Below are 25,408 nucleotides of genomic sequence, written 5' to 3'. Positions count from 1 at the left end.
TTGCGTTTGGCTTGGTGTGCTGGCCTGGCTCAAGCCCCGGGGAGCCAAGGGAGGTCATGCGTGTGGGGACTTACTGTGGGGCCTGTCTCACCCGCTAGGAGAGACTTAGAAACATCTGTGGGACAGTGCAGACAGGCATGTAGGGCCCACTGGATAAGCCTGGGGGGCGTGAGGGGTAGCAAATAGTGATTTTACAAGCGCCTGTGCCTAGTACCCCCCAGCTCTGCTGAGCTGAGACAGGCAGGTGTATGTACACGTCTATATGGGAGTGCTGTTGTAAGGGTCTGTGCACGTGTGTGAGGGTGTACACATGTGACATGGTAGGGATGTGTGTGTGTGTCCTATACTCATGAGTGCTGTTGGGGGGTGTCTGTGAGGATGAGGGTCTGTGTGCACATGGGGAGGTGGTTGCTGGCTGAGATGCCCCTTTCCAGGCTGCCTGGCCTCCCAGGACTTGTTGGGCCATGTCAAGTCAGGTGTCTTTACACTCTGTTCAGGATGCTCAGAACCACACCCCAGCCCTTCCTGCCACAGGGCAGCTTCTGACAAAACGCACTCAGGAGTGGAAGGGGAAGGGAGGGGCTTTATTGAGATCCCGTGTGTCCCTTGTCCTGAGCTCGGGTCAGCTGGCGAAGTCTCTGCTTAACCAGCTAGTCTGTGCTCAAGGAGTTGGAGGGTAGTGTATGGTCTGGGGCTCATAGTGGGCACCCGCTGCTCAGCAGGACCAGGGTGAGGGTGGCCAGCAGGATCCCCAGCTGGTGGTGGAGGCCAGGGGCAGCGGAGTAGCCGTACTTGGTCCTGCAGGACCCCTCCAGCTTGTCCAGGTCAATGGGCTCTTCCTCTGGAGTTTGTGTGTGACTCTGACTGCTCACCTGGGGGCAGACAAGGGGCTAAAGTGCCCGCAGCACTGGGAGCCGAGGGGCAGTGGGCTTGGGCAGACCAGCCTCACCTGCTCCACTCTCTCGAAGACTCGCAGCAGGTTGTCAGCCAGGGCACCCCGGACCTCCGCCTCTGTCCACTGCCTCCGCAGCAGCTCAGCCACCAGGTCTGGGTATTTGGACACATCCTCCAGGCCCGCGGGCACCCTGTGTAAACAGGGCCAGCCCCAGGGGATTGGGCAACAACAGTGAGTGTCCTGGGGGCCTCCAGCCCCTCTGGAAAAAGTTTCCAGGGATGGACACTTTAAAGACACAGGCCTCAGGCCCTCACCTGGAAACGCCATCAAAGTCCCCACCGAAGCCCACTGCTCCAGCACCCGCCACCTTCTTGATGTGATCCAGGTGGTCTGCAGGGAGGCAGGCAGGTATGTGCCAGGCCCCATCCAACCTCCCCTCCCACCAGGCCATGGGCTCTGCACCACCACCCACCTGCTACTTTGGAGAGGGTGGCCTCCTGTCCACAAGACACATAGTCATTGTAGAAGTTCACCATCACTAGGCTGCCCGTCTGGTTCTAGGGTGGGGTCAGCCAGGGAGATGCTCACTTTCAGGTCAGGAGTCCAGGCCTGATCTCTATCTCCCCTCTGGCCCCTACCCCCACTCCACCACCACTTTGTCCCCCTTCCCTGAATGGCCATGGCCCCACCTAGCCCACGCACCACCAGCTGCAGCACGTCGTCAGGCACATTGCGCCTGTGCTGGCAGATCTCGTAGGCCGAGGAGTGGCTGAAGATGACCGGAGCCGCAGACTTTTTCAGAACAGCAAGCATGGTGGCCTTGGACACGTGGGCCAGGTCCACAAGGACACCCAGGCGGTTCATCTCCTTCAGCACCAGCTGTGGGGGGTGGCTCAGGTTCCAAGAGCCCAGCCCAGATGATCTGGGCCCTGAGCTGCGTGGGGCCCACCATCCTGGCACCGGCTTTCGCTCAGCATTCCAGGAGAGATGGTGTTCCAGCAAGTCTGTCCCCTCCCCAGGGTGCCAACAGAGCCTGCTGTGCAGGCTCTGAGCTGCTGCTGGGGATAACCCCTGCCCCCTTGCCTTCGTGGCCCTTCCCCTCACTCACCTCCCCAAAGGGTGACAGGCCCTGGCTCTCGGCATCATTCTCTCCTGTGTCCACCAGCCAGTTGTCAGCCCTGGGGGACAAAGTGGTCTGGAGTGGGGTGGCCACCGCCTGCCCTGTAAGTAAGGTGAGGACTCAGGCAGAATGGGACATCCCTGGGTGTGGGGATGCGGGGCTCACCAGGGCGTGTTGCAGCTGTGGGTGAGGGTCAGGTAACGCATGCCCAAGTGGTAGAGTGCGCGCAGGACGCCCAGGCTGCTGTCAATGGAGTGGCCGCCCTCCACGCCAATGAGGCTGGCCACTTTGTTGTCTCTGAAGGCCTGCCTGATTCCTGCGGGAGCATAGAGGCATTTGGGGTCCCTGGGACCCTCGGACAGAGTAAGGGGCCCCAGACACTTGGGCAGGGTGCAAACTTGGGCCCTTCAGCAGGGATCTAGGTCTGGGGGGTGTGGGACAGGGATCCCTGGAGCCTCAGGCATATGCAGACAACCCCCACCTGAGCTGTTGGTGACGCAGGTGAAGGTCTCCGGGTACCTCTGGCACATGCGGTGGATGACGTCCATCTGCTCCAGCGTCCTCTTCACGGCGTCTTTGTTTTGGGTATCACAGGGAGTGTACGCCGACCAGAACTGTGGAGCAGGCAGGGGCTGGGAGCAGACCCGGGCCCCCTCCCCATCCAGAACCTGTCTCCTCCCCACCAGCCCATATGGGTGTGGAGTCCTCCCCCAGGGTCAGGAGCCAAACCTGGCCGCCCACAAAGCCAGCCCTCAGCTTGGGGATGTTGGTGTGCGTGCCGCTTAGGGTGTGGAGGTCGGCCCGCGGGTCCCCCAGCCGGTTGTTGAACTTGGTCAGCAACTGCCAGGGCAGGTCATTGTGCCTGGGGTGCAGAGAATGGATGTGTGCTGCCAGGTGACCTGGAGCCAGGAGGCGCTGAGCAGGGTGGTTTCCAAGCTGGGCGAGGCCATGGGCCACAGTGAGGGGAGAGGATCCCCAGGCTGGGAGGCCGGCCCACCCGCCCTCCTGACCCTGAGTGCTCCTGAGGAGAAGGGGAAGGGAGATCTTGCCTGTCCCGCAGCACCATGTCCTCCCCTTCCCCAAATCTCTAGTACACACATGTCCCTGGCTCTTAAACTGATGTGCACCATGCAGGTCACTCTCAAAGGACACCTGCCAGCTCATCACGCTTCCTGAGGGTGAGGCTCAATTGCTGTGTTCCAGGGATAGGACTATGCCCTAGCCCCACCATTGTCTCGTGTGTGTGTGTGTGTGTGTGTGTGTGTGTGTTTTCGCGCGCTCAGGGACCCCTTCAGACCCCTTGAGGTCAAGGCCTCACAGGAGTGGCGTGGGTGGGGCCCAGCTCTCCAAAGGAACCTGAAGGGTGGGTGGGGCCCAGGGTGGGTGGGGCCCAGCTCTCTAAAGGAACCTGACTCCTTTGGCCCACAGCCAAGGACCTTCTCTAGAACAAGTGTCCCCACCCCTGGGGACAGGTAAGAATGTTTGCTTCCTCTCCTCCCTCTGCAACCCAAATGGGTGGGCTGGGCTTCCCTGAGGGAGGTGGCCCTCGCCTGAAAATCTGCCACCTGGAGCAAGGAAGCTGTGACCCCATTGCTGCTCAGGGGTGAGCCGGGGGCCAGAGCTAGCACCTCAGCCAGCCAGCTAATGGTGGCACCAGCACCTAATCTCCATCCTGGGTAACAAGTCCCCATTAGCAGAAACGTGGCCACTTAGCATGAAGGCCCTCTCCCATCACACAGGCTCCACCCTTTGGGCTGCTTACCAAAAAGCCTGCACTTTACATCTTTTTCATGGGAGACAGACGAGGTTACCTGCTCCTATAAGGAGTTTCAGCCCCAGAAACCCGAAAGGGCTCTTCTGCCCTGTCCTGTTGAGCTCGTGTCCATCAGCCTCTACTCAATGGCCGTGGAATTGGCTGTGTCTGGTCCAGTCCTGGCTATAGCTGAGTGGGACCCAGAGAGGGTGGGTCTCTGCAACAGCTCCCAGGGCTGCCTTGCCAAATATCTGCAGCCTGCCCTGGCCCCTTCCTGCACCCTGCTGGCCTGAGGAAGTAATGGCCTAAGCTAGCACGTGAGGTGACCGCAGGGGAAGTGGCCGTGCCCAAGTGCCTGGCATTGAGTACTGAGCCAGGGCTGCCCTGGGCTCGGTTACCTGGGCCTCTAGCCTGCAAGAGTCTGCAGGACTGGCTGACCCCAGCCCACCGGGGTCAGGCCATTAGTGTTCGTGCTCCTGCACAGTCCAGGAGCTCCAAATTCCACCAGTTCCTGGCATCCTAGGCCCTCAGGGCATCTCCAGGGGCCCCCAACATCAGCTCATACCCCTGCTTGTGCTCAGCTGCCTCCGGAGCCCTGGGGAAAAGGGACCCCCCACCTCTACTCTGCAGCTGGCTTCTATGCCAGTCCTGCCCTGGGGGTCCCAGAGCCCTCCTTCCTGCAGCTGGTACCCCCAACCCCTTCCCCAGGCCCCATCTCCTGGTGTGGCGCAAGAGGGTCAGAGGAAAGAGGATGAAGGAGCCTTGCTCCTCTTGAGCCGGCCACTGCTTGGAGGGTCCCTACATGCTTGGTCCATAGTCAACCCGGGGGACTGCCTAGTCATGACCCCCAGCTTTGGCTGAGCCTTCCACCCAGCGGGGCCAGGTGGACAAGGGGCAGGTCCCCATGCTAGAGTGACTGCTATGGTTAGCCCCAGCGGGACAAGGGGCCTCCAGCAGGGACATATCTTCCTGAGGGACTGGCCAGTATTGGTGGCCATGATGAGATGCTGGTTGGGACCAAGGTGGGGTGGGGTGGGGGAGAGGGCAGGACTTGGGATCCTGCAAGGGAGGGGAGGATGGAGTCTCCAGGGGCTGCCTGTGGCATCAGGGAACCAGGCATCCCAGGCTGTGGGCTGGACAACTAAGGACATGTCTTCCACCACTCATGGCACAGAGGCTTCGAGAGATGGGGGTCACAGTTCAGTTTGAGGTGACGTCAGGGCACACACCCGGCAGCACGGGGGCGTGCCACTTAGAGACCCCCAGGAAGGTCACAGTTGTGTAGGTCCTGGAAGACTGACGCATATCCCAGAGGGCCTTCCCAGCCTAGGGAGACCTGACCCAGCCAGACCTTTGGGTCCTGGACCCCCGCCCACGAGACCTGGACCTCACCTGGCAGAGGCAGGTGGGGCCTTGAGCTCAGCTCTTCCCAGATTCTGAGGCCTGGGCTCCTGCCCAGCCTGCCCCTCTCTTTACTGAGAAACTGTGAAGGAGACCCCAAGGGCAAGGCCAGGGCCCCTGTGGTGGCTGGGAAGCTGCATCCTGCAGGGGTGGCCCTCAGGGACACATCTGGGGGAAGACACTTACCCATCGATAACAGGTGTGCCTTGCATGATCCTCTCTGCCTGCTCTCTGAACGTATCTGCCACACAGACAGCCACCAGGGGCCACAGCCACCAGCCGCGCCACATGGCTAGTCTCACTGTGCTGCCTGTGTTGGGAAGATGAGGGCAGCGCTGTCAGGAGGGTCAGGTGGCCCTTTGGCCAGGGTAATTACTGCCAGCCCCTCCCCTCACATCTAGTTCAATGAGTAACCAGCCCAGGCTGGGTGAGGGGACAGGCTTTATTGGGCATGGCTGGGTGTAGCTGCCTAGGCGGGCAGAGGCATAGCAAAGACTTGGTTCCTACTGAGAGGTGCCCTGAGATGAGGTCCCATAGGGCTTGAAGGGCCCCAAGTGGAGGGCTGTGGAGAGCCTGCAGGAGCAGACCCTGAAGGGATTGCTTTGTCCAAGGAGAGACAGGACTGCACCAGGGGGCAGCGGGATGGGAACTTGAGGGGGCTTCTGCCAGAGAGGAGGTCCTGATGATCCCACTGCCACAGCCTCTGTGGGTGCTCAGGGTTTGGGGCCCCCAGTCCTCAGTTGTGGTACCCACAGAAGCACTTTGGGGACTCTGTAGGTCCAGGAGGGGCCAGTAGAGTAGGGGTCTATGACCTATTCCGGACCTGCTCCCCCACAATTTTCTTCTCACTAGTGCACTTCAGATCTGCATGGATGAGTATCTTTCAATGACCTGCCATCGTGGGGTCAGGATGGTACCCACTGGCCTGACGCTGATGGCCACAATCAGCTCTGGCCCAGTACCCGGCCTCACAGAGGCCCTCACCTGAGGCCACCCTGGGCAGGCACCATGGCAGGGTTGTGGGCTCCCAGGTGAAGAGCACTGAAATGTTCTCTGTGGGTCCAGAGCCTTGGCACCCCTCCATGATGAGGCAGCTCTCGGTACACTGCCAAACCCCCCCGGGACAGGCCACCTTCTAGAGGGCCAGGCTTGCTCAGGATAAGGCATCTCCCCGGACCATCTACTCTGACCCACGGAGGTCTGGCCATGCCCTGTGCTCTGTGGCTTTGTTTCCCAGAGCTGGTTTTGTCTCCCTCTGCACTCTCCACACACACACACACACACACGTCCGTCCTCGGTGACGCAGACCGCGCCTCTTCTGTTGTGCTGCCCTTATTGCTATCCTCATCCTAACCCTTCCACCACCAAGGGCATCAAACCAGCGCCCTCACGCAGAAGCTCCCTTCCCACACACGCCTCCACCCTGCTAACTGCTCGTCTTCTGTTTCTATAAATTGGCTTGTTTCGTATTCATGCGATCGTGCATAGACTGTGTCACTGGCCCTGTGGTGTGTGTCAGGACATCTTCCACTGTGTGTGCCCACTGTGCACAAGCCACACTAGTTCACATATGCCGTGATGTGTGCAGATGCCATAGCGTGTATATGCCATATTGTGTGTGATGTACCTAGATGCTTTATTGTGTGCATATACCCTGCTGCATGGGCATAAATGCCATACTGTGTGCTTGTCCCATAAGTGTATATTCCACACTGTGTGTGCATATACTTTGTGCGCACCATACTGTGTATGCATAGTACTGTATATGTGTATATATACCATACGGTGTGTGCATGTGCCATGCTGCATACATGCCATATTGTATGTACGTATGCACCATACTGTGTGTGCATCATACCAGGTGCATTCTGTGTTCATGCACTGATCTGTGGGTGGGCATTTTGGTGGCTTCCACCTTCTGTCCTGTAAAGACTGGCTCTCTGTGGCCTGAAGATCCAGGTGTTTCCCAAGGAGGGTCAAGGTGTTGGCCTTCCTGGCATTTAATCTTGTTCTCCTTTCCATTTTCACCCCCAGAACTGGTTGGCCTTCATTGTTGAAATGCTCTGATGTCCCCTGGGACTCTCTGTGGGCCTTTATCGGTACAGACATCAGTAAGGACATAGACTGATCAGCCACCCCCAGTTGGTGGCTCTTTCATGATATCCCCTCACACAGCTCTCCCTGCATCAGTGTGACTAAGAACAGGCTCCCACATCTCCTGACACCATCCTCCCTCTGCAGTCTGCCCTGCGGTCCCACTCAGCTCCACCACTGTGAAAGGGTCAGCCTGACAGACTCCACAGCGGCACCGCAGTCCAGGGCCACCCTGCATGGCCTGTCAGAGGAGCACATGCTTCTGGGTGCAGCCCCAGCCTTGTCTGCCCGCCTCCTGAGACACCTCTGCATGGAATTCCGCCCTCCGCCCTTCCTTAGCAGTTGACCGAGTTCACTGAACCAGCCAGGGCTGGAGCCTCACCACACCTGCCCTTGTCAGCGGTTTTATTTTCACCCTCGCCTGTTCTTTTTCACTGTCTCCCTCTGAGTGCCTTGTTCTCTCAGCTTCTAAGATCTGATTTGTGCCTGCCTCTGCGCCCGCCCGCCCGCCTGCAGCTCTGCTCTCAGGCTGAGCCCTCCGCCCCATGGATGGCCTCCCAGCCTGGAATCACAGGCCCTTGCTCAAAGCCTTCACCGCAGCTCTTGCCTACAAAGGGCCAGTCGCCTGTGCCGGCTGAGTGCGTGGGAGGGCATGCTGTGGGTTGCTAGAGTGGACACAAAGTAGATGGGGCTGTGTGGCCACCCAGTTACATATTCCTGGTGTTTGAAGTCCCCTGAAGCTTCTCTGCAGGGACCTGCTTCCCTCTACAAGCTTCTGGAGTGTGGGGGGACCCCCTATTAGCTCTTTATCAGGGGGCTCCACCATTTCCCAAGGGCCTGCGTTAGCTGGAGACTGCTTTTCGTTCTTGAGACCAGCCCAGGCTCTGCAGGGTCAGCAGATGGAAGCACGGCCACTCCCGGGTCCAGGTGTTCTTCTCCTCCTCCTCCTGCTCCCTTTTCATTCCCAGTGGGATCCCAAGAGGCGCTCAGCTCGGCTGGCACAGTGCATCAGTGTTGGACTGCTAACCACAACGTCCGCGTTCAAACACACTAGCCTCTTCGAGGGGGAACTAGGAGGCTGCTGTCTGCTCCTGTAAAGATCTGGAAACCCACGGGCCGTTCTGCCCTGACAGGGTCGATCTGAGTTAGGACTGGCTGGATGGCAGGGAGTTTGTTTATTAGGGTCCCTGGTGGCGTGGTGGTTAAGCAGCTGGTAAGAGAGGGAGGCTGCTCCCATGGAGATTTATAGCCTGGAAACCTTGTGGACACTGGAAACCTTGTGGACACTTGCACCTTGACCTGCAGGGCCTGTGAGCCGTCTCAGCTCGACAGCAAGGCTTCTGTTCTGCTTCGGGCTGCCTTTGCTGGCCCTTCGTGGCCCTGCTGTTCCCCCTCCACCCTTCCTGCCTCTGTTCCTGCCTCTGTTCCTGCTTGCTCACTCTCTTCTGGCCCTGCTTCTTTGTCTCTGTCTTTCTCTTCGAGCTCTGTCTTTGTTTCTCTCTATCTCTCTTGTTGCCATCTCTGTCTCTTCTGTCTCTCTCTTTGGTGGTCTGTCTCTGTGTCCCCCTGGGGTGGCCCTCCCTGTCCCAGGGCCTCCCAGGCTGTCCTCAGGTTGATTTTCCAGCATTGTCACTCCCTGTTTCCTTTCAGGGATGTTCTGCTTCACTCAGAGGGCAGCGCCTCCACCCTCCCCGTCGTCCGCCTGCGCCCCTCCCTCCTCCCCCTCCCTCCTCCCCCGTCCCCCTTGTTCTTGTCCTGGCTCTGCCTTCTTTCCTCGTCCTGGTTCAGCCCTATTTTCACAGCGTGCTCCAAGACCCTGAGAAGTTCCAATCTGTTTTCTTCTGTTGACTGAACAGAGATCTGTGTCCTTGGGCTCATTTTTTCCACTGTTTATCTGGGCCTTCTGTCCCGTCATCCTGTAGACCTGTCTCTGCCGCTGGGATCAAGCTTTGGGGAGGCTGACTTACATTGGGGCGGTCTGGGGGCTGGGGAAAGCACCTGGTGCCCTCCACACTTTTCTGGCATGGGTGGGGGGACTTCATGACATCTTCCTCCAGCAGCGGGCACTGAGATCTGAGTCAGAGTGGGGGGCCACCCCCATCCCCATAGTCAGCCACCCTCCTCACCTCTCTCTCTCTCTCTCTCTCTCTCTCTCTCTGGATTCTCCTGGCTGCTCAACCAGCAACCTTTGGCCACCCCCCCACCCCACCCCCAGATAGTCCCAACAGGGGCCCTCACAGGCCCCCTCCTCCCACTTCACTGGCTCCCACTACCTCCCCACCCACCTTCCAGCCTCTCTCTGTCTCGGTCTGGAAGTTGGGGTGGGGTGCAGGCAGGACTTGGAACTTCAGGAGACCCAGGGACTGCTCCTGCTCTGTCACCGTGCACCTCACAAGCTGGGCCTTTTCCTTTCGGCCCAAGTAACCATGTATGATGCCCAGACCATCTCATATGAGAGTACCTGGGCATGGCCCAGAACTTGCATGTGCAATTTGCACACACTTACTTTGCCACGAGTGAGGAACAGACTGATGACGTGGCCGCACATGGACACGCACACAGGAGCACAGAAGAAAGTTGGTGGGTGTGCACACACACAGCTAGCGTGATCACACAGACACACACTAATCACACCCACACAGACACACACACCCAGAGCATAATCACAGTGTAATCACACCCACATAGACACACACAGTGTAATCCCACAGACCCAGTGTAAAGCACACAGACACACAGTATATCACACCCCACACACTAAACACACAGTGTAATCACACCCACACAGACACTGTAATCACACAGACAGTGTAGTCACACCCACACAGACACTGCTCACACACACAGTGTTACCCCACAGACCCAGTGTAAAGCACACAGACACAGTATATCACACCCACACACAGTAAACACAGTGTAATCACACCCACACAGACACTGTAATCACAGACAGTGTAATCACACCCATACAGAAACTGCTCACACACACACAGTGTTACCCCACAGACACAGTGTAAAGCACACAGTGTAATTGTGTGCACACAGTATAAAGCACACACAGTGCAATCACACCCACACAGACACTAATCACAGACACAGTATCATTGCACACACACACACACACAGTGTAATCACACAGACACAGCATAATTGTGCACACGCAGAGTGTGATCACATACACACACAGTTTGATCGCACGTGCGCGCACAGCCTCTGCATGCACTTAGCTGCACAGAGATTAGGTGCTACCTGTCATTGCCCCTCTCACCCCTACCCACCACTGACTCCTGGAGCCAGTTCCTCCTCTCCCACCCAGACTCCGGTAGGGAGTGAGTGGGGGTGTGAGAAGGAGCCCCAGGAAGCCCCCACCAGTCACTCTTTCCCCTTCCCAGGAGGACCTAGTGTGGCCCTGGACTCTTCTGCTCCAGCCCCCCTCCCCAGGTCCAACTGGACATCTTCACTGGAGTGGCCACCCCCATCTCAAATCCCAAAGCTTCACTCCCCAGGATCCTCTCAGATGGCATGTCCTCCCTCTGGGTCTGGGGCACAGACCCAGACTACCAGGCCGCCCCACCCTGCCTGACTGTGTGGCTGCCTTCCCAGTCAGACACCATGACCCGCTGTGCATGGGTCACATCTGTCATCTTGGTTCCCCAGCACAGCAACCCCGGCCCCCAGCCTCACAGGGGAGGGTCTGCAGTCTTGTGGGTGGGTCTGCAGCTTTGTGGGTGGGTCTGCAGCCCTGCGGGCAGGTTTGGTGCCAGCGCCGCCCCTCCACACTGAAGCCCCTGTGGCCCTTGTATTCTGGGGGGTCTTCACAATGTCTCTCCCCACCAGGGGTCCCTACTCTGTCTCTAAGCCTCCTAGCCCCATACTCCAGGATGGGCTGTCTGACCTTAGTACCTTAGCAATGTCCGCCCTTCCCCTCCATGATGACCGTATCGCAGGGCTCGGCGACTGGCCACTAGGGCCACCCAATACCAAGCACTGGCAGGCGGTCAGGAAAACAAGAAGGCACCTCATTGGACCCTGACTACCCCCCATCATGCAATCCCGCTCCCCAAGAGAGACTCACTGTGAAGAAGAGGGGACTGTCGGCAGCGGCAGCGCAGCAGCTGGAGGCTTTGTTGCCTCAAGTTCAATCCCTCCCCTGAAGTCCCCAGCCAGCTCCCTTTTGGCACAAAGAGGCCTTCCTTCAGAAAAAGGGACTCCCAGGGGCCCTTGCGAGCGAATGAGGCATGCTGAGGAAGAGGGCCAATGCCTTACATATGACCTCACAGACGCAGACTTGCAGCCCCTCATAGAGGCTGGGCACTGCAGGTGGCACCGGGGCTCAGGCAGGCCAGGAGGGGTCTGTGGGAGCTGTCCCCCCTGAGGGTCTCCGGAGCAGAAATCTCTCAGACTGTGCCACTGACATGGGGCTGGGGGTCTTGGTGAGGTGGGTAAGGCTGGGCTCGGGCTCCAGGATGTCTCCCAGGAGGGTATCCCACCCTCGTGCCTGGGTGCTTGTGAGGAGTGCGGCGTGATGCAGGCGTGAGGGAGGCTCTGGCTGTGCATCTGTTATGGGCTCTATCCACACCCTTCCTTCCAGCCTCCTGAGAGGATTCAAAGAAACCAGCAGTTGGAATGTCCCCTGGCCGCTCCAGAGCCTTTCGCAATCCGAAATCCTGGGAGGGTCTGTCTGAGGGAGGCTGCGCCAAGGGCTGCTCCAAGTGGCCCTGAAATAGCTGAGGTTTGGTGAGGGTGGGGCGGTAAGAGGCAGCTCTGCTGAAGGGCGGCTCAGCTCCTTGGGCCCACCCCCATGCAGTGCACTCCTCTAAAAGCTTCTCATCTTTGTCCCCTCTCCACCCCCTACCCCTTCCCCGCCCTGTCTCTTCCCCTCCTTAACCCCATCAGGTGCCCACCTCAGTCACTATAAGTAGGGGAGGATTCCAGGAGCTCCCAAGCTCAGGGTTTGTGGGGGGAGGTCAGATGCTCACAGGCATCTTCCCTAAAGGCAGTCCCTACCAGACTGCTGTCTCCCCACACCACAGGGGTGGGGGCCTGAAACCATTAGCTTGGTTACTTTACTGTAGGTGGAGTTCACACCCCACTGATAATAGTCTCTTATCAGTTGAGCCAGGGAACAGGCCAAACGGATCTGTGACATCCATGGCTAAGCTGCCATCCTGGATCTAGGATCCGCCCATCTTGTCACATGTGTACTCCCAATCCCTCCTCTTCCTATTGTGTATATGTCCCTAGACCACCCCCTCTCATTACTGTCTTACCTATAGCACAGCCCCTTCCTGTGACGTATGTCCTCATCTGTAATTGGGGGCTTGCATGTCCCCAGAGAATATAAAAGGCCTGAGCTAGCATTAAACTCTCCCTCCACGTGGACCATCAAGCGGGGCTGAGGTGAGCATGCTACCATGAATCGCGTCTGACACCATTTATTTCAATACTTCACTTTTATCTCTCATGCTCTCTATAACTTTACTATGATCTTATTATCACTGTACAATTGTGCCTACCAGACACATAATGATGTGTTAGGGGCTGGCTTCCCCTGACACACAGCCCTCTGAGAGATCCAAAGCCTCTTGGGATTTACAGCCCTGACAGGGACAGGAGGGTCCAGTCAGCAGGATAAGCATGGACTTAGGTGTGCTTACTTACTAATCTGGAGTCAATAGTATCAGGTATTTTCCAAAACATCAGAGATGCGAAGCTGTTTGCTACAGATTAATGAATAAGCACATGTAAGGTTATGCTTACCTGGCTTAATGAGTAACCTCCCTCCCTCAGCCTGGGATCCTGTCACCAAGGCTCAGGGGCTGTAAAGAAGAGGGCAGTGACCCAACAGCAGGACCTTGATGCCAGGGCCAGCAGGGGTGGAGGGTTCTGCTTGGCACGCAGGGAGGCAGGGCTCTGCCAAGGCCACATCCAGCTCGATGCCTCGCCTGTGCCTACACATGCTGTGCGCGTGCCCAGGGGCCTGGGCCTCTCACAGGGACTTTCCCTTGATCCCGGGACTCTCTGTCATGGAGATGGCCCAGGTTGGGGGCTTCTGAAGGTTCCAGGTAGTTGGGCCACTGGTAGAGTTTTGCATGCCCCAGGCAGTGGGGCTCCTGTCCATTCAGGGACACCCCCTGACTGCTGCTCCTTCTGAGCTCACCGTTGGAGCCGTGGCGTCCATCCGTTTTGTGGACAGCCTTCCTCTGGTTCGCTGGCCCTCCACTTGATCCAGTGTGATGTCCTTCTCCAGGGACCAGGTGCTCCAGATACTGTGTTTGAAATGCATGGACGCGCCCCCGGAGCCTGCAGGTCTTCCGAGACAGCCTCTCCCTCTTCTAGCAGCGCACGGCTTATGCAGGCTTCCTTATGTGGGCCTGGCTGTCCCACGTGGAAGTGTGGGCTCAAACACCATGGCTGACCAGGCCCACCTCAGTCCTCAGAGGGGCATCTTTACCTTGTACACTGGAATGAGAGCTTTGGCAGATTTGCCCAATGTGATAGATAACACATCATTTGATTTCCTGTCTGCTGCTTCCACAGGCATTGATTGTCAGTCTTTCCTCTGTCTATCAGGATGTCCCTGTCTCACTCCCACCTGACCCTGCCTGTCCAGTGGTGACAGTGCTGTGCTTGCTGGGCATGCTGGGACCTGTCCACATCTCTGTCCCTCAGCTGCTCCACCCAAGAGTCCTGTGTTTTTGCCTAAAAGCCAGGGACGCGTGCCCTTGATGATACTGAAATCTAAGCCCTCGCTCTTCCTTCTCCAGTCTCTCAGCTGTGGTGTTTCTGTTTGCTATTTAATGCCATGCCAAAGAAAGGGAAAGAAAAAACATTAAACGCCTAGTGTGAATTCCAAGATCCTGGAGTTATACAGCTGGAACCCACCCTCAGGCTGAAGAAGTGGTCCTGGTGAGGTGATGGCCAGGAGGGCTGGGTGCCACAGTCTTACTGCCACCCCGGGGTGGCCATCAGTCTCCAGTGGGCACCGACTCTACGGCAGCCAGAACCCTGTGACTCACCTGCTATGAGCATTCTACCACGGATTACCAGACGCCCCAGTCTGTAGCTCGCACAGTCCTCGGGAGGACAGCCAGAGAGCTCTTTAGAAGTGAAGAAGGCCAGACTTCATCCTGAGTAGTTTGCACGTTGTCAGGAGGGAGCAGAACCTGGATGGGTTAGTCTGGGTGGACTAGAGGAACAAATCTAGCCACTCTCATCTAAGTCTAATCAAGAACTTTACATAAAGTGTCATTGTCTATTGAGAAAGCATCCCAGCCCAGTCCAGATCAAGCCCATAGGTCCGATGTTAGCCCTTAAGTCCAATACCAATCTACAAGTTCCTCTCCAGACTCACACAACACATGCAATGATGCCGAATGCAGGAAGATCACAGGCCAGTGGGTGGGAAGTCGTGTGGATCCGGTGGCAGTGAAAACATCCCCACCCAGGGCTCTAGCTCCAACAGCGTGGCTCCGTCTGACTTGTCCACAGGAAGGTGAAGCAGAGAGTGTGTCCCGCTTCCAGGGAGGAAGACAGGAGTTCCCAGAATCCTCAGGAGAAGGCCATGCCCACACAGAGGCATCTTTTGCCCTGACGTAATTGACAGGCTAGACTCCACCTCTTCACTCAAGTTGACCGGAGATGTTACAGCCATGCTGGGGAAGGATGCCGTGCTTGTGCTTGGCTGAGTGGAGGGGCAGTGAGAAAGAGGCAGACTCCACACAGTGATGGCTAGCTGGGCGACTCAGGACTGGGCGGTGTGTCGAGCTATTTTTTGAGGGGTCACTCTGAGTGACACTGTCTTGATGGCACCTAGCACCACCACCACCACGGGAATACATGTTCCCATCGGGACATGGCCCCACTTGCCCGGGTGGATGCCCTCACTGTTCCGATGGCTGAGGACTGGAAGGATGGGACCGGACGTAGGGCCTTCTGCGTTCCGTCCCCTCAGTGTGTGTGCTTGGCTGTCTGGGACAGGCGCATGGGGAAGGACAGAGGACCCTTGGCTGCCTGTGTTTCTTGGAGCATGGTTGCTTTTAAGAAAAAGCCTGGTGGCCACACGGGCATCTAGGGACCCTGGCCGAGGGGAGGGCAGGACTGAGCTGGGTGACCAGAGCCATCCATGGTGGGCCAGGACAGTCTGACTCTCCTTCTCTAGGGCTGGCCTGACTCAGCTCACTGCAAACATTGCCTCAGTTGACCTTGGATGTTTTCTCCCTGGGGAATTTCAGAAAGAGCTGTAAATCTAGAACTGGAAGTACGCAGCCAGCTCCCCCTCCCCCTGTACGGGTGGCCTCTCAGCTCCTCAGGTCTCTGTTGCCCTCTGAGGTTGACCAGAGAGAAGTCAGCATTGTGTGTGTGGGTGTTGTTTCACTGGAAAGGGCCCCATCCTGACCTGACAGGAGGGGGGGCAGCAAGTGTGGGCGGGGGGGAGGGGTGGGGATCAGCTTCACCATTTAGAAGTCTGTTTGTTTTTTGTGTTAATTTTGCCTTAAACATCACAGTGAGCAGTCAACAGCCCACTCTGGTCCTTCTCCTGAAGTCTGTGCCAGTAACGGACCCAGCCCCCCTATAGACTCCGGTCTGGCTGGGAGACCCTTCCTCAGGTGCCAGTTTGTGTCTCAGAACCCACTGCCCCTCAAGGCCATTCCAAAGCTGGGGAGCTAGCCCTGTGCCCGGGGCCCCTCATCCATTCCTGTCCCCAGATCCAGGACCTCACCCAGACTCCTCCCAGGACAGCTCTCAGATGCCTACCCCAACCCTCCCTGCTGGTCCCTTTCCCTTCCCTCCCTGGGCTGGGTGAGGTGGGGGCCTGCAGTCTCCAGCCTCTTTCAGAGGTCCAGACCCAACTCAACCCTTGTCAGGGGAAGCCAGCCCCTAACACATCATTATGGGTCCGGTAGGCGCAATTGTACAGCGATTATAAGTAAAGAACATAGTAAAGTTATAGAGAGCATGAGAGATAGAAGTGAAGGATTGAAATAAATGGAGTCAGACACGATTCATGGTAGCATGCTCACCTCAGCCCCGCTGATGGTCCACGTGGAGGGAGAGAGCGATCTTTAATGCTAGCCCAGGCTTTTTATATTCTCTGGGGACATGCAAGCCCCCTCATTACAGATGAGGACATATATCACAGGAAGGAGTTGTGCTATAGGTAATACAGTAATGAGAGGGGATGGTCTAGGGACATACATGCAATAGAAAGAGGAGGGATCGGGGGTATACATGTGACAAGATGAGTAGATCCTAGATTCAAGATGGCAGCCTAGCCTAGTCATCCTTGGGTGGGTTTGACCTCTCTGGGGTCTCCTACAAGGAAACAGACAACTACTATCCTTATCAGAAGGGAGTGGGTCCTATTTGTTGTGGGAAAAACAGTGGTGACTCCTTGTTCTAGATGGCTGATAGCTTTCAGGGAGAATAACCCCTGACCTACTTCTGATGACCTCCAAGTGTAGTCATTCACAAGCAGCTGTTTGGCATATATTTGGGGGAGACACCTTGGGAGAAATCCTGTATCCCACAATTCCCCCTTTTGTTCCTTCTTTATCCCACAAGTGTGGGGTTGGGAGAAAGGGGGCTGCCTGCCAGAGCCTAGGACATCACCTGCACTGCGGTGCCAACAATGAACATGTTCCACGAAGGGAAACCTGAGCTTACCTTGTGTACTGAGTCAGTCCCACCACGGCCCTTCCCTCACCTGGCCTGACAGTGGCAGCAGGGTCAGTGACCAGGCTCAAAGGTGAGCAGGTGGGGAGGGGTGCTGGGTGCCTGTCGGGACTCCTTGCAAAAGCCTTCCGAACTGCTCGCTGTGTGTGGAAAGCTGGGCCAGGGGCTGTTCTGGGCAGACATAGCAAGGCTGGATCAGCCACTGAGGAGCAGACAGCATCCCGGCAGTCGGGTGCCCAAGCCTTTTCCCTTCTGCAGACAGCCCCTTGTCCTCACCCCCACTCTTTAGGGTGGTGCTTCCAGATATCCCTGGGTGGGGAGGTGGGCAGGCAGGATCCAGTCTGGAAGCCAGCCTCTGACCCCCTGCCCTGAGCGTGCAGCTGCTGCCCTCTGGTGGTGGCCATGTTCTGCCAGGCAAAGTCCTCTGTTGCTGAGGGCTCCAGAGTGGCTAGCCACCAGGGTGTCATCTTAGCTGGACACTGCAGCCCTGGGTAATGTAACTGAATTTTAACTTGACTTTGTCAGGCCCTGTCTACTCTTGGGAAGGAGAGAGAGGTGCCTGTCAGGCGGGTTCGGGTGTCATGGGAGGCCAGAGGCATGCCTAGGGCAGACATGTAGGAGTGACCAGGAACACTGCCTCCCAGCCAGTGAGAACCAGTCAGCTTTGGAGAGGCCACTGGGCAAAGAGGCTCATTTCCTGGACATTCCACATTCCTGCACCTGTAGGGCATCCTGTTACAGGGGGCATGGGGGTAAAGGTGGGAAGATAGCTTCCTATTCGGCCCGAGTGTGTGGGAACATTATCTTGTGAGCTACTGTTGCTGGTTGATCTAGGGCCTTAGAGGCGAGGACAGGATGTTCTGAGCTGTGGCTGTGAACCAGGAGAGTCCTGTCACCCTTGTCACCATGCTGAAAGGGCAGGCCACTCAAGTTCCCACCCATCCATCCACCCATCCATCCACCCTTCCATCCACCTATCTATCAACCACCTACCCAACTCCCATCTGGCCTCCATCCAGCCCCTCACCCATTCCTCACATCCTGTCTACTTGGTTGGGGTGCAGTGAGGAGAGGCTGGCAGGGCCTTGCTCTCAACTGGAGGAGAAGGTCACAGAACAATTGGAAGGGGGTTGCAGGTGTGCTCCCAGCATGGACAACTGGCTAAAGCCTGATGGAAAGGGGTTCCAGGAAAACAGCATGCGACCCAGAGGCTGACCCAGGGTGCTTGTGGGATGGACGGAGGGGCCACAGTCCCCCCACACCCTGGGAGCCTCAGGTGCCATCTGGAACCACAGAGCTGACCATAGAGCCCTCACCTTCCAGAATTCTGTGGGTGACCACTTCACAGCTTGCTCAGCCCAAGCTGTCAAGGGCTCCCTGCCCCCTCATCCACAGCAGCAGTTCAGATCCTGCCCACTCACCACTCCCGGCAGCACCGACTCATCCACTCTGCCCCTTCGTGGCCTCAGCTGGGCCTTCCTCACCAGGGTTCACAGCTGCTGCTGGTGGCCCCACCCCAGCCACCTGCCCAATCTCCCAGGCCCTGTCTCCACCTGCACCTGTGCTCTCTGAGCACAGGTGGAGGGAGATGGGGAGCAGTGAGAAGGATGGGGGAGGAAAGGGTATTTGAAGAAAGAGGGTAGTGGGCTAGAGAGGGGGCTGCACAGGGGTGGGGTGGGGGAGGGAGGAGGAGGGGGAGGTAGAGCTACTTGTCCAGCATTGAGAAGCCCCTTCTATCTGTCTCTCCATAGTTAGTAAGAAACAAGTTGTGATTCAGGACACATGGTTCCTTGAATTTCGAAAGGTGCTTCCAGCAGACCCTGACTGCTAGGTTCACCCCCAAAGTGGAACTTGCCACCCCACAGCTTCCTGTGTGCCTCCTGCAGACACAGTCTTTGCAGGCAGTCTGTGGGGGGACCTCTCTCAGGGGCTCCCTCCAGTGTTCAGCCTTGGCTGGTGGATCTTGGAGGCTGCACTATATCCACGCAGGAAACCTTTCCTCATTCACAAAAATACATGCATTTACATTGTGGCACTATGCATACCCCAGACAAGTAAGGCATGCTTGTCCACCAGGTTAGTCCAGGGAGACTAGAGAAACAAATCCAGAGATATTCACATGTGTATAAGAAAGGGTTTTATATCAAAGAGTAATTGTATATTGAGAAAACATCCCAGCGCAGTCCAGATCAAGTCCATAAATTTGATATTAGCCCATATGTCCCATACCAGTCTGTAAGTTCCTCTTCAGACTCATGCAACACATGCAATGACGCTAAATGCAGGAAGATCACAGGCCAGTCAGTGGAAAGTCTTGTGAGTCCAGTGGCGGGGGAAAGTCTCCACAGCCCCTCCAGCTCCAGGACTCTGACTGCATCAGTGTGGCTCCATGTGGCTTGGAGTCAGGAGAAGTGTACATCAGGACTGTCTCCTCTCACCTTGTTTGTTCAGTGTGCGTGCTGAGCAACTCACCGGAGCAGCTGGGCCGCTTCAGCAGGGAGAGTGCTTACAACCTGACCCTGTAACTGGCCCGGCCCGGCCCGGGTTGCTGAAAGTGAAGAGAACTTGAACCAGTGACTAATGAAGGTCAAAGATGACAGTCTTCAATATGGATTCTGTCCCAACATGCAGAAAACCCAGATCCCCACAACTGGACCCATCAGCAGCGATACAGGAAAAAAGGGGGACACAGGCATTATCAAGGAGTTCATTTCATTTGGATCCACAGTCAATGCCTCTGGAGGCACAGTCGGGAAATGAAACAGACCTGCCGCCAGAGACCTCTTTAGAGTGCCAAAAAGCACACGTGTCCCTGTGAGGACTGAGTGGGCCCGACCCACCTCATGCACATGCAACAACCGACCACTGCACCAGACCTTCCAGTCACAATGTTGCTGAAGACACACGGGTCACACACTCGGGGCTGGCACTCAGGAAGGACATTGGTGACACGGAGGGGCATTGAAAAGAGGACAACAGTCCGGGAGAAGGGTTGACACTGCGGCCGCAGCAATGGGCTGGAACAAGAGGAGCACTGTGCTTTGAGCTGTTGTCACTCATGTCTGAAGGATGGCTACAGCCATGATCCCGCGTGCACCTCGACCCTTTGGAGGGCATCAGTGACAAACACAGATCGGGATCCAAACCACACAGAGCATTTCTGCAAAGGGAAGCCTGCGTCCCCAGACACATCTATTCCCAGGGCGGTGCGCCGTGGAGGGTCTTTGGCCCTGAGGGACAGTGTCCACTCTTCCTCATGGCCCAGGGCTGCCCCTCATCCCTTTAATCAGAAGGTGAACCAGGCTCGATATCCACATAGACGGTCAGACAGCACGGAGGGTTGGGGAGGTGGGGCTCTCACCCCTTTACCTGAGAAGCAACCAGCAGGCCTCTCCTGCCGCGCAGTGGATGCTTCCAGAACCCTGTTCCAAGGCCCAGGCCTGCCCTCCGTGCTCTTTTGACAAGGGCCCACAGGGCCCACACTGGACACACCTGCATCTCAGCCTTACCACTCCCTTGCCCTAGGGGTACCCTCCTCGCTGACCTCCAGGTGCGACGTGGGTGGAGATTCTGAGATGGAAGCCTCTTTGTGACCAAGCTCCCTGTGAATCTGAGGTCCCATGGGGTTTCCTCAACCTGTCAGAAGCTAACAGCCTATCTTTGAGCTGCGTGTGTGGGTGAGGGTGTTTAATTGTGGTTCTAAGCCCATTAGTGAGTTGAGACCCATTTGTGAAAAATAATGAACCCACCACCACTGTGGCCAGTCTGACTCAAAGTCCCCCTGTGGGTCAGAGCAGGGTGCCCAGGTGGCCAAGGTTGCCAACATCTGTGGCCATGGACGCGACTGCCTTCTGTGCAGCAGCTGGTGGGTATAAACTGTCACCCTTTCACAGGAGGTGCCTTAACCAGGGAGCCACCAGGGCTCCTGAGACCCAGAGTCCATGAAGCCAGCCACACCCAGCACTTGCCAAAAGACCAGGCTGGACAGCATGGGAGTGCCAGGGGTCGGGTGGGGTGGGAACGGAGGTCTCTGGAGCCATCAGTTTGCAACATGTGTGCGCAAGCACACATGTACCAAGTCTGTCAAGAAGAAGCCACCAGGGGCCCAAATGAAGGGTGGACACTGGCCATTGGTCACTAGAGCCTCTGGCGACACTAGCACTGAGTACGCCTGAGTCACTGAAGACGAAGTAACCTGTGGGGAGGGATCCCAAGGGCCTCCACCTGACTGCCTCCCCTTTCCAGATGGTGCTTCTGGCAGTGCAGGCCGGACAGGGCAGGGGCCTCAGCAGCATCTGCCTCTGAGACCTAAAGGCTGGAGCACCATGCAGATCCTCCTCCCCCCCATGGACAGGTAGGGTTAAAGCTGAGAGCCCTTCCCGCCACCTGCCACTCCTGTCCGCCGCTCCTGTGCCCTCCCCCAAAGCCCGCCTGCACCCCCAGTTCTCTAGCTGAGCTGCTGAGCCTGGCCACCAGCACATGGGCATCTGGTGAGCACACTCAGCGCAGCAGGCTGGGAACAAGGAGGCCCGTTCTCCTTAGAGACGCCGAGTCTCCATGTGTTGGTACAGGGGCAGGGGGTACGGGGAGCTGGGGGGGACATGCTGGGGGATACCAGGGAGCCTAACCCTGCTGTGCTGGACCCTCTAGGGCAGGATGAGGGAGGGCTGTCCAGGTCACCACCAGAGGCTCAGGGCCCTGCTCCTGGGCAGGGTCAGAAAGTCTCACTCCCTCTCTCCTGGCCAGAGGACAAGGAGCTGTCACTCCGCTTTCCTCCCCACTGCCCCCCAAGGCTGCTTCTGGCTGCTTAGTGCACATGAGTTATGCGCCTGCTATCTGTCCAGTGCCTTCACTTTTCCCAGGGGGCCAGTACGTCTGCGTGTGCATTCGAGACCCATCCTGAATGGCAGGTGACCTTCTGGGGCTCAGGGGGGACATTTTTCAAGCTCTGTGCCCAGGAAGAGCCAAGGCCCTGCCCCACGCTCTGGGATCCAGCCTGTGAGCCTCTGTCTTCGAGACCAAGGGGACATGCCTGTGGGGCACTGCCTGTGGGGCACTGCCTGTGGGGCTTCCTGGGCAGGAGGGTCTCCCCACAGGTTGAGGACTGCCCTCTACACCCCCAGTGGGTCCTGCCGAGGCTCTGTGCGGTGGCCCTAAGAGTAGTGGCAGGAGCGGTGCCTAGCAGGACATAGAGGCCAGGTTACTCCTGGGCTGGCCCCCCATGTCCCGCAACCCAACTGAGTGCACTGCCCCAGTCTACGGCCCAGCCAGACATGCACCTCAGCCTGCCTGTCTGACACACACTGACATATGTACACGTACACAGTATACTTACAGATGCACACAATGACATGCAATACACACATCGGTGCACATGTACACATTGTCGCATACATAGACACATCCCCAGACATGCACGCATTTGCATACACAAAAGCACACACACATATAATAGCACAGCACATACATACAATTACATACACAGTGCAAGGGTGTATATACACACATTGACATATACATACATCATCACCCTCATGTGCACACATACACATCTATACACGTGCACACATACATGCATTAACATTTCCCACCATGCCAACATGTGCATACACGCATGTACTCTGACAGGTGTACACACGCACATATACACATTGAGGAGCCCTGGTGGCATAGTGGATTTGCATTGGGCTGCTAACTGCAAGGTCAGAAGTTTGAAACCATCAGCATCTCCAAGGAAGAAAAATTAGGCTTTTGAGTCCTATAAAGAGTTCCAGTCTCAGAAGTTCAGCAGCAGTCTCGCCCTGTGCTACAGTGGCGATGAGGTGGCATCAACTTGAAGGCAGTGCTTTGGGTTTGATGCACACATGGACACACAGCCACACAGGTGAACTGAGCCTGTTGGCTCAGCCTTTAAGACCTGCCAAAGCCCCCACTCCCTGCTGTGCGTTTGGGGTGAGGGGCGTTGTGAGCAGGCTGGGTTGTGTCTACCCCAGGCGAATACCTCTTTGTGGATCTCTGAGGGAGGCACGCGTGTGCGCGTTCACGTGTATGTGTGCGGTGCCGCTCCAAGGGGCAGTGTGGTCCAGATAGACAGCTTTCGCTGTGGCCCCTAAGCCCAGGGCCGCCGGCTCTGTCTGACAGCCCTGCGCCGCCCCCGCACCAATTATACACACTTAGTCACAGTTTCCTGCCTGCGCTTCTGCTCCCAGGAGCAGCAACAGAAAGAACAACAGCCTGGGAGCCGCTGCTGCCTTGAGCCCCTCTCCTCCAGCCCACAGCACGGGTGCGGGTGGGTGGCGGGTGACAGCAGGACAGGGCCAAATTGGGTCTGCAGGGGTGCCAGGGGGGCGGCTGTCCCTCAGGAGGAGCTGGGAGCCCTGCCTGCGGTGCTGTCACTGAGGTCGCTCTGTGTGGGTGTGTCGCCATGGGCACTGACACTGGCCCCTGCCACCCAGCAGGACACACACACACACACACACCAACCCAAGCAGACACACACACACACACACACACACACACCAACCCAAGCAGATAAAACACGGCTTCTGTTCCTGTGGTCTGAGGTTGGGGCTCACCGGGTGGTCGACACAACAGCAGCCAGCAGAGAGCCTCAGCCATGGATTCTGGCTTGGGCTGCTTGGGCTTCCTCACAGTATGGCTCCTGGGTCCCATGAGGGAAACCAGCCAGTCAGGCCAGGGTGCAGGCGTTTGAAGACCAGGCTTTGGCGTTACATGGCCTGACACCTCCCCAGACGCAGGGGAGGGAAGGCATAGGAGCCACACCTTTGGTGGTTCTGGTGGGGACAGGCATCCAGTCTGCCTCCGGGCCAGGCCTGCAGCCCCAGCCCCACAGTCTGAGAAGGGCGCCCCAGGCTGGAGCCCTCCAGAGGGCATTTCTGTGGCATGCTTGGTGGTCCCAGCTGGGGGAATTCTCAGAATTTGCATGTTCTGTCTCTGCTTCAAGAAGCCCTGATGGTGTGTGGTTGTGTTGGGCTGCAATCCGAAAGGCTGGCAGTTCGAGGCTACCAGGGGCTCCTTGGGAGAAAGACGGGACTTTCTACTCCTGTAAACACTTCCAGTTTTGCAAACCCCCAAATGGACCGGGCTACCCTGTCCTACGGGATCACTGTGAGTCGGCATCAACTCGATGGCAGTGAGTTTGGTTTGGGCTTCTTTAGGAAATTGCCCCTCCCCCAACTGATGTGCATACAGTGGGACTGCCACTCAGAAATGGGCCTTCTACTTCCCTGCAGGGTTGTGACCTCCCCTGCCTAGGTCCCTGCCTCTTGGCCGCCCCGACAGGAGATGGAGGCCTCTGGGGAGGGGTCTGTGAGCGACAGCTTCCTAAGCAGCAGCTCCTGGAAGGGACTCTTCCCCAGCCCAGCCCACCAGGTCCTGCACTGCCTCCCCTGAGAGAACAGCCCCCAGCAGAGGCTGCCCTGTACCTCCCAGAATTGCCCACAGACCCTCTTGCTAGCCAACTCACTGACCAGCACCTCAGCCTCACACAGTGGTAATAGGCACCATCTGGCATTTCTGCTGCTGGGTGGACACCAGACCTCCTATCTCAGGACTCTTGGACATAAGCTGTCCACCCTGCTGCACCCAAGGATGCTCAGTGGGGTCAGGAGTCTCTGCTGTCCTTTCTATCCCCAAAGAAACTAACTCGCCAATATCGGCCGTTCTGGAAGGTACCCATAGCCGGGTTACCATGGCAATGCCTATTATCCCCACTTAACAGGAGATGAATCAGAAGCTAAAAATAGATCCCAAAGTGGAAGGATGGGTCGATAGATGGATGGAAGGGTGGGTGGGTGCATAGGTGTGTGGGTGGGTAGATGGATGGATGGATAGATGGGATAAATGGATGGGTGGTAGATGGATGGATGGATGGGTGGGTGGGTAGGTAGGTAGGTAGGAGGCTGGATGGATGGGTGATTGGGTGGATAGGAGCCTGGATGGGTGGGTGGGTGGGTGGTTGGATGGATAGGAGGCTGGATGGGTATGTGGATGGGTGGATAGAAAGGTAGATGGGTGTGTGGATGATGGGTGTATGGGTCTGGATTCAGGGTCAGGACTACTTGTTTTACAGGGAAAACAATTCAGGGGAACCTCAATCTGAAACCTCCCCCCATGGAGCTCCTCTCCGCAGTCAGGGGAGGTCTGTGCTGTAGGGAGAGGAGACAGGGTCCCAGGACAAAGAGGACAAGGTCTGGGGCCCCTCCAAGTCCTCTCCCCGGCTGCCCGGGAGCCAGACAGGCACCAGCACCATCTGTACAGTGTGCTTGTCAAATGATCATACTTACCGAATGATATTATCAGATTGGATGCAAGTGTCCACTTGTGACACCTGGCCTGCAGGGGTTCCCTCTGAAGCACTCTGTGTCACCAGAGGCCTCTCAGAGATGAGGAGTGGGAGGAGAGGCAGAGGCTGCTTGTGGTTTCAGGCCCCACTTCACAGAGGAGGGAG

General features: G+C 57.2%; 1 protein-coding gene across 3 annotated transcripts; it reads right to left on the bottom strand.

Moving 5' to 3' along the window:
* Nucleotides 1-563: 563 nt before the first annotated feature.
* On the bottom strand, nucleotides 564-11,855 carry DPEP1 (dipeptidase 1). 3 transcript variants are annotated; one of them, XM_075536366.1, is made up of 11 exons: nucleotides 11,339-11,855; nucleotides 5,356-5,479; nucleotides 2,745-2,877; nucleotides 2,497-2,629; nucleotides 2,181-2,331; nucleotides 2,004-2,073; nucleotides 1,598-1,774; nucleotides 1,368-1,452; nucleotides 1,210-1,285; nucleotides 950-1,085; nucleotides 564-872 (listed from the first exon to the last, which is right to left on the bottom strand). In XM_075536366.1, the coding sequence occupies exons 2-11, from the start codon at nucleotides 5,457-5,459 to the stop codon at nucleotides 696-698; spliced, it is 1,242 nt and encodes a 413-aa protein (XP_075392481.1). In that variant the 5' UTR covers nucleotides 5,460-5,479; nucleotides 11,339-11,855; the 3' UTR covers nucleotides 564-695. The 3 variants fall into 3 exon arrangements, with proteins under 3 accessions (XP_075392481.1, XP_075392479.1, XP_075392480.1); XM_075536364.1 differs by lacking the exon at nucleotides 2,745-2,877; XM_075536365.1 differs by lacking the exons at nucleotides 1,368-1,452; nucleotides 2,745-2,877 and having other exon boundaries at nucleotides 733-872.
* Between the last annotated feature and the right edge of the window lie 13,553 nt (nucleotides 11,856-25,408).

Source organism: Tenrec ecaudatus, chromosome 18 (assembly GCF_050624435.1).
Source record: "Tenrec ecaudatus isolate mTenEca1 chromosome 18, mTenEca1.hap1, whole genome shotgun sequence".
NCBI lineage: Eukaryota > Metazoa > Chordata > Mammalia > Afrosoricida > Tenrecidae > Tenrec > Tenrec ecaudatus.
Note: the sequence above shows the minus strand (reverse complement) of the source record. Positions and strands in the feature narration are given on the sequence as shown.

Bases quoted from the DNA above. Each gene is read 5' to 3' on its own strand.
- DPEP1 (XM_075536364.1), bottom strand. From the start codon at position 11,820: ATGCACAGCCAGAGCCTCCCTCACGCCTGCATCACGCCGCACTCCTCA. The intron at 1,086-1,209 runs GTGAGGGCCTGA...CTGTTTACACAG, and splicing joins GACTTTGATGGCGTTTCCAG to GGTGCCCGCGGGCCTGGAGG. The intron at 873-949 runs GTGAGGCTGGTC...GTCTGCCCCCAG, and splicing joins TCTTCGAGAGAGTGGAGCAG to GTGAGCAGTCAGAGTCACAC.